We start from the raw sequence: 8,611 nt of genomic DNA on the forward strand, positions 1-8,611 counted from the left end.
TTGGCTCACCGCAACCTCTGCCTCCCAGGTTCAAGTGATCCTCCCAGCTCAGCCTCCTGAGTAGCTGGGATTACAGGCACCTGCCACCATGCCCAGCTAACTTTTGTATTTTTATTAGAGACAGGGTTTTACCACGTTGGCCAGGCTGGTCTTGAACTCTTGACCTCAAGTGATCCGCCTGCCTCAGCCTCCCAAAGTGTGGGGATTACAGGCGTGAGCCACTGCGCTCAGCTAAGAAATGTGTTTGAAGTGTCCTGTGAGTAAATGAAAATGTAGGACTAGATGGTCTCTAGTGAGAGGCTGGAGATGGTGTTAGAGAAATCAGCTTCAGAGGTGATGTGATACATTTATTCTGGTGGTGGCATTTTTAAAAATTGCACCTTAATGTGCACAAAGGTCAAGAAATGCTGATAAATATGTTCAAGTGATAGGCTGATTCACAGGAATGAGTAGTGTCAATTCATAGATGTTTGTGCACTTGCTCTGTAGGAAGTACCTTGTTGATAACTGTTTGGTTAGTATCATTACTATAATATACACAGAACCAGGATGTATCTATGTCTCCTTTATAGAACCAAGATGTAGCCAGATCTTTGATATGTCTATGGTCTTCTAATGAATCTCCAGAAGTTGCAATAGTACCAGTCTGATTTCTAGTATAGTTTAAACCGTTAGCACTTAAACCTGGCCTTCAGAACTAGGTATCTTCTTTCTGTTAGGATTCAATGAATCCTTTATATTTAATAAATATATATATATTTTTTGACATGGGGTCTCACTCTGTCATCCAGGCTAGAGTGCAGTGGCGCGATCTCGGCTCACTGCAACTTTGCCTGCAATCCCAGCTACTCGGGAGGCTGAGATAGGAGAGTCACTTGCGGTGAGCCAAGATCGCACCATTGCACTCTGGTCTGGGCAAAAACAGCAAAACTCCATCTCAAACAAACAAACAAACAAAAAACTGAAATTGTGATAAGTGCTATGAAAAATAACAAATGGTGCTAATAAGAACTTACAATAGAAGATTTGATCTATTCAAAGAGGTCCAGAAAGCTTTCTCTGGCCAGGTGTTGTGGCTCATGGTTGTAATCTCAGCACTTTAGGAGGCTGAGGCTGGAGGATCACTTGAGTCCAGGAAGTCAAGTCTGCAGTGAGCTATGATCAAGCCACGGCACTCCAGCCTGGGTGACAGAGCAAGACCCTGTCTCCAAAAAAAAAAAAAGAAAGAAAAAAAGAAAAGAAGAAAAGAAAAGAAAGCTTTCTTTGAAGAATTGACCACCAAATTGAGATCTAAAGAATTATTAGTCGGGCATGGTGGCTCACACCTGTAATCTCAACACTTTGGGAGGCTAAGATGGGCACCCTAGAGGTTGAGGCTGCAGTAAGCCATGATCACACCACTGCACTCCAGCCTAGATGACCAGGTGAGGCCCTGTCGCAAAAAAAAAAAAAAAAAAAAAAAGGCCAGGCATGGTGGCTCACGCCTATAATCACTTTGGGAGGCCAAGGTGGGCAGATCACGAGGTCGGGAGATCGAGAGACCACCCTGGCTAACACAGTGAAACCTTGTCTCTACTAAAAATACAAAAAATTAGCCGGGCATGGTGACACACACCTGTAGTCCCAGCTATTCAGTAGGCTGAGGCAGGAGAATAACTTGAACCCAGGAGGCAGAGGTTGCAGTGAGCAGAGATCGCGCCACTGCACTCCAGCCTGGGTGACAGAGCGAGACTCCGTCTCAAAAAAAAAAAAAACAAAATTACCAAATGTTATCTTGGTAAAGAGAAGTGTGAGGAATGTTCAAGGTAGAGGTAACAACATGTGTGCAAGGCCCTATGGCAGAGGAAGCATGGCAAGGACAAGAAAATGAGCATGCTATAAGAAGCTGGAGAGACACCATATAGGACATTGATAGCCATTTTAAAAGGTTCTTTGGGAGGTAAATGAAGTTTTATTTGTGAAGCAGTTTTAGCACAGAGTCTGGAACACAGTTCTATGGATTAGCTGTTGTTACTGTGGAAAGTAGATGAACAGAAAACGTATATAAGGAAATGCAGATTTAAAATAATCATGGAACATTTTCAGGCTCAGAAATCAAATGAATGAAATTAACATAATAAAGTACTATTTTATGCTAATTATATCAGAAAAAAAGTCATGATTTTTACCTGATACAGTTTAAGTACAGAGGTTAAGAGGCTTTGAAAAAAAACAGACCGGTTTCAAATCCGGGCTTTGCCATTTCATGGGTAAAATGAACATAATATTTTCCTCTTGGGGTAGTTGTAACGATTAAATGAGATCACGTACGGCAAAGCACTTAGCAGATTGCCTACTACATAGTAAGTAGGCAAAATGTTTTCATCTTTTATTCTCTTTTATATTTATTAAGTCTAGCAAGGTGGTAGAGAAGATGATAAATTCACATATTGCAAATTAGAAAAACTCCTTTGGAAATACATTTGGTAATACTTAACCAATTAGATGCTAATAGTCTTTGACCCAGTAATAACATTTTTGGGGATCTAGCCTAAGGATTAATCCAAAAGAAGGGAAAAACCACATGGAAAAATATATTCATATTAGTGTTATCAATAATCATGAAAAATTAGAAATAACTCAACTGTTTAACAATGGAGAAATAAATTATTTGGGTATTACTATGTCTCAGGAAGTTTATATACTTATTATCTTCACAGCAGTTCTTCAAAGTGAATATTATTCCCACATTTTACTGACTTAATCCAAGGTCACACAGCTAATCATGGGCATAACTTAAATTCAAACCAAGATTTATATGACTCCAAAGTTTTTATGACTTCAGGTGACAAAGCAAGACTACCTGAAATTGAAATTCAGTTCCACCACTTACTAGCTATGTGACCCTGAGCAAGTTAATTGACCTCTCTGTTTGTTTCCTCACCTATAAAATGGAAATGAAAACAGTACCATCCTCAATGGAGCAAATGAGTTTATATATGAGTGTTTAGAACAGTGTCTGTAAGAGGTATAGAAGCATTCTCTGTTATGATTATTATTCTTTCATTATAAAACCAGATGGACAGGCTGGGCGCGGTGGCTTACACCTGTAATCCCAGTACTTTGGGAGGCCAAGGCAGGCAGATCACGAGGTCAAGGGATCGAGACCATCCTGGCCAACATGATGAAACCCCGTCTCTACTAAAAATACAAAAATTAGCTGAGTGTGGTGGCACACTCCTGTAGTCCCAGCTACTCGGGAGGCTGAGCCAGGAGAATAGCTTGAACCCGGGAGGTGGTGGTTGCAGTGAGCCGAGATCATGCCACTGCATTCCAGCCTGGTGACAGAGTGAGACTCCATCTCAAAACAACAACAACAACAACAACAACAACAACAACAACAACAACAAAACCCACATAGACAAATATATGTCCATGTGATGATGCTGCATCATCAACTATTAAAAATCATATACATTTTAATCAGCCTGATAATTTTGGTATAATGGTAAGTGAAAATATGAGAACACAAAATTGTATCTATGCTATAATTACAATAATATTAAAAAATTATATAAATGGACAAGAACTAGAAGGTCCCCAAAAAAAAGCTATTGTTGGTTTCCATGTGTGTGTATGACAGGGTCCCACTCTGTCTCCCTGGCTGGTGTGCAGTGGTGCAATCTCAGCTCACTACAACCTCCACCCCCTGGGGTCAAGTGATCCTCCCACTTCAGCCTCCCAGGTAGCTGGGATTACAGGCATGTGCCACCACGTCTGGCTAATTTTTTAATTTTAGTAGAGACGGGGTTTCATCATGTTGCCCAGGCTTGTCTTGAACTCCTGGACTCAAGCCATCTGCTTGTCTCAGCCTCTCAAAGTGCTGGGATTACAGGCACGAGCCACCTCACCTGGCCAAGATCCACAAAAAAAGTTTTGATTTGTTAGAATGTTGGTATTATGGTGAGTTTACTTTCTTTTAACTTTCAATAATATTGTTTTATAACAATAATAAGGAATGTTTGAAAATACCTTTAGAAATTTCAACAGTATAGTTGCATCCTGCTGTTTCTGCTGTGTAGAAACTATACTATGTCTTTACCCTAAAACTTATCCTAAAACTAGGTCCTTTGAGAGACTCAGTGTCATTGGATGAAGTAGAACACTATTGGATAAGGATTAATGTTACAGCTCTGTAATAAGACAGATCTGAGTTAAATTTCATCTCTGTGGCAGAACAGCTGAGTGAGCTTAGGCCAATTATTTAACTTCTCAGAGCTTCAGTTTCCTCATTTGTAAGTCAAAATCACATTTGTAGCTATTTCACAGGGTTTTCTTAAGGAGTAGTAAATAAGAAAATGAATGTTGATGTTTCCTTGACCACCTCACCCAGACTATCACAATTATATTAAATATTTAATATAGCAATTAGTTGTTTAATGTCTGCCTCTCTAAGACATATCTATTGCCTTATAACATAAGCTCCACTAAAGCATGGAGCATTGCATTGCATTCCTAGCATCTAGGGCATTACTTTGCACACAGTAAGCACTCAATGAATGTTTATATGAATGTATAAAAACCTTAGATGGGTGGTCAGTGGTAGTTTCAACTACAGAAAAGTTACTGAATTTAGTCCTGGCACAGGGAAAAGACATAAGCAGCATGGCACTGGCTTCAGCTGCCATTAACAGGACTGCCACATCCAATTATGAATACAGTCCTCTCACAGTATCTGTGGGGGACTGGTTCCAGGACCACCCCCTTCAATTACCAAAATCTGTGGATGCTCAAGTCCCTCATATAAAGTGGCATAGTATTTACACATACTATACATGACCTCTTGTATATTTTAAATCATCTCTACATTACTTATAATACCTAATACAATGTAAATGCTAGATGTTGTTATGCTTTATATTTTATATTTTTTGTTGTTGTGTTATTTTTGGTATTTTTTTCAAATATTTTTGATCCATAGTTGGTTGAATCCAAGGATGTAGAACTTGGGGATACAGATGGCCATCTGTATTGTTCTCTGTACAAAGATGTATGGCCAAGAAGGAAGTGGAGACTGAAATCTGAACCATGGACCTGGGGAGAGGGTAAAGGGGTTAGGATGCTCAGGGAATCTACCTGGAAATAGAGATGCCTTTTGATAAGTCCCTTAAAGCTACCACCAGTTAAGTGAACAGTGGCCTTGTGTCACAGAATCAGTCCTCAAACCTCGGAAACATAAAATCCTGGGAGAATACATTAAGGGCTTAAGATGGGACACAGAACATGACCAGATGGAAAGCCCTCTGATTTAGCGGCAATATCTACCTTGTCCAAGCAAGCAGTCTAGCCTCATTCACTACTCCTCTACTCCCCCAAAGCTCTCTATCTGGTGTCTCATCTGAAACCTTTAGATGGAGCTGAGAGGAAGACTCTATTTTTCCACTGGAGGACATGAGTCAGTGAACAGTGAGGTTACACTTAATCACTACCCAAAAACAAAGTCCTTAAAATCAGGAGCTAGAAAAGCAAGGAAGTGATTAATATAAAAGTCAGGATAGTGATTATCCCTTGGCCAGGGTAGGACAGGACAGGAGCAGATGGGTGTAGGGGACCTGATGGGGCATGGGTCTTCGGGGGTCTGACAGTTTCTTGACTTGGGTAGTGGTTGCACTGCTAATGGTTGCTTTATAATTATACTTAAATGTTTTATGTACTTTTCTAAATGTGTATTATATTGCACAATATTAAGCAGCTAAAAAAAACTATAACAAGTTTTTAAGCAGGGAAAAAATGACCAGATTTGGCTGGGCGTGGTGGCTCATGCCTATAATCCTAGTACTTTGGGAGGCTGAGGCGAGTGGATTACCTGGTTGGACAGACCAGCCTGGCCAACATGGTGGAAACTTGTCTCTACTAAAAATACAAAATTAGCCAGGTGTGGTGGCTCATGCCTGTAATCCCAGCTACTTGGGAGGCTGAGGCAGGAAAATCGCTTGAACCAGGGAGGTGGAGGCTGCAGTGAGCTGAGATGGTGTCATTGCATTCCAGCCTGGGTGACAAGAGCAAAACTTTGTCGCCCCCCCAAAAAAAGACCAGATTTGTATGATTAAAAGATCACTTGGGTGTTGAACTGAAAATTGACTGAAGGTGGGGCAAGGCTAGAGGCAGAGAAGCCAGTTAGGAGGTAGCTGTTATATTTTGGTGAGAAATTATAATGACTTTAGCTGAGAAAAGGTAAAATATTAGGGATATAGTCTACATTTTTTTTTTTTGAGACAGAGGTTCGCTCTTGTTGTCCAGGTTGGAGTGCAACAGCTCTATCTCAGTTCACTACAACCTCTGCCTCCCGAGTTTAAGCGATTCTCCTGTGTCAACCTCTTGAGTAGCTAGGATTACAGGTGCCTGCCACCACGCCCAGCTAATTTTTGTATTTTTAGTAGAAATGGGGTTTCATTATGTTGGCCAGGATGGTCTCAAACTCCTGACCTCAGGTGATCCACCCGCCTCGGCCTCCCAAAGTGCTGGGTTTACAGGTGTGAGCCACTGCCCCCGGCCAATCTACATTATTTTTAAAAACACAACCAAAATAAAACAGAGGCCGGCACTGCCCCTCAGCCCACTTTTTACATCTATGCCTTGGGTTACCTTGGCTTAGGAATTATAGTCCAGGGGCAGGGACATGTATACACATGTGCTAGAACTTCCTACTTACCTCCTTTCAGGTAACTCTACCAGAGGGGCTCAGACTGATCAGCCAGTGGCAGTGAGAGCACATTTTTCATAGTACCACAAGATTATCCATGTTGAGCTGACATCGGAGTTCCTATCATAATATCTAATCACTCAATAATATCTAATTACTCAAGACTTTCAGAGTGTTTTCACATCTGCTATCCGGTACCAGAGTGATAGCTCCAGGAGGCAAAGGTTTTGGTTCTTTTTGTTCACCGCTGTATTTTTAGTGCTTAGAACTGAACTTGGTACATACTAAGTGCTCAATAAATAGTACTCAATAAATGACCACATTTAATGATTGTTATTGATATTTAATCATCACAACAATCCTGTGAGGATAGGTAGGACATGAATTATTATCCCCATTTTATAAGTTAGAAAACAGAGAGATTTAAGAACATGTCAAATACTTCATAATTTGGTGAAAAAAAATCATGATTTAATTTCAGGTTTGTACTTCAGTTCCCCTCTTCCCACCCATTTCTTCACAACTGAAGAGCTAAGGTTTAAAATTCTTATATCTCTGAAACGCCAGCTGTAAGTATTCTAAAATACATGATAGGTACTATTAGACACCCTGTGTTATCTGATATCTCAGCTTGTAGGGTGAATGAGGCCTACCCAGCTGCCATTGCATCAATAATCACAGTTCTCTCAAAGGAGATTCATTGTTCTTCTGGGTAATCTAATCCACCCAACCTGAAGCTACCTTGTACTCATGTTTCTCTCCTTGACCTACGCTTGTCTCTACTCTCCATCCTAGCCATTCCACTTCTCCAAGCAAAAGAAGTTAAGGAAGCCCTGTTATTGAAAAAACACACGTTATAATATATTTTTCATATGAAAAAGAAAAGAAAAATGATGGCCAGACATAGTGGTTCATGCCTGTAATCCCAGCACTTTGGGAGGCAAGATGGGAGGATTGCTTGAAGCCAGGAGTTCGAGACCAGCCTGGGCAAAAAAGCAAGGCTCGTCTCTACAAAAAAGAAAAAAATAAATTTTTTAAAAATTAGCCAGGCATGGTGATACACACCTGTGGCCCCAGCTACTCAGGAGGCTGAGGCAAGAGAATCACTTGAGGCCAGGAGTTCAAGGCTACAGTGAGCTATGGTTGCACTGCTGCACTCCAGCCTGAGTGACAGAGTAAGATTCTGAATCTTAAAAAAACAAACAACAACAACAAAAAAAAACTGTGGCAGTGGGTAGTTTTGGTGCTCTTCAAAAACCTTTGTCAACCAAATAGAATCCCAGAGGGGAGGCTAAAAATGTAATATTGCATGAAAAGTTAACATTGGTCTCTTCCTTCTTAATATTAATTAAAATTAGTAATATAAAGCATAAACCACAACTTAGATACCTGGGGAAATCTGGATGTTCAATTAATATTAGTGTTTTTACATCTGGAGTTGTATATGTCTTCTGTAGGATTCCTAACCAAACTCCAAAGCAAACAAAATATTAAAACCAGTAATTTTGAGAGAATACCTGAAATACATGCAAACCACTCAGAGAAGTCAAACTTTTTTTTTTCTGTCTTCCCCGCCAAGGTCTGATATTTACTTTATCCCAAGAGCAATTTGGTCTCGGAAAATTGGACCCCCATAGTCAGTTAAATAGTGTATGTAACTACCCTGAGAGGGTCACATACAGGACTCACCAGAAATTCATTGGCAAACTCCTCTTTCGTAATTTTCTTGCTTTGGGCCTCATCCAGGAACTTCTGCAGAATTTCTCTTTGGTCCATGCTGCAGAGCAAGAAAAATAGTCTATAAGTAGGTTGAGGGAGGGCATATCAAATGTGTGTCATGGCCGAGACACCTCCAAAAAGCCACTGCTGCCGCCTGAGCAGAGCATGCTGAAGGCTGTGGTTTACTGACTTCATCACAAGCCCTAGAGG

At 40.5% G+C, this 8,611-nt stretch overlaps 1 protein-coding gene across 2 annotated transcripts in view; it reads right to left on the bottom strand.

Annotated features, from left to right (window-relative positions):
* Positions 1 to 8,611, bottom strand: part of PTPN22 (protein tyrosine phosphatase non-receptor type 22) — a 57,350-nt gene extending 48,739 nt beyond the window's left edge. The window contains exon 1 of one of the 2 annotated variants that reach the window (XM_031009065.3): positions 8,372 to 8,611. In XM_031009065.3, coding sequence (XP_030864925.1) covers positions 8,372 to 8,458 — 87 coding nt within the window. In that variant the 5' untranslated portion in view covers positions 8,459 to 8,611. The remainder of the gene's footprint in view (positions 1 to 8,371) is intronic. The other variant, XM_031009068.3, reaches the window with a different exon arrangement.

This window comes from Gorilla gorilla, chromosome 1 (genome assembly GCF_029281585.2).
Source record: "Gorilla gorilla gorilla isolate KB3781 chromosome 1, NHGRI_mGorGor1-v2.1_pri, whole genome shotgun sequence".
NCBI classification, from domain to species: Eukaryota; Metazoa; Chordata; class Mammalia; order Primates; family Hominidae; genus Gorilla; species Gorilla gorilla.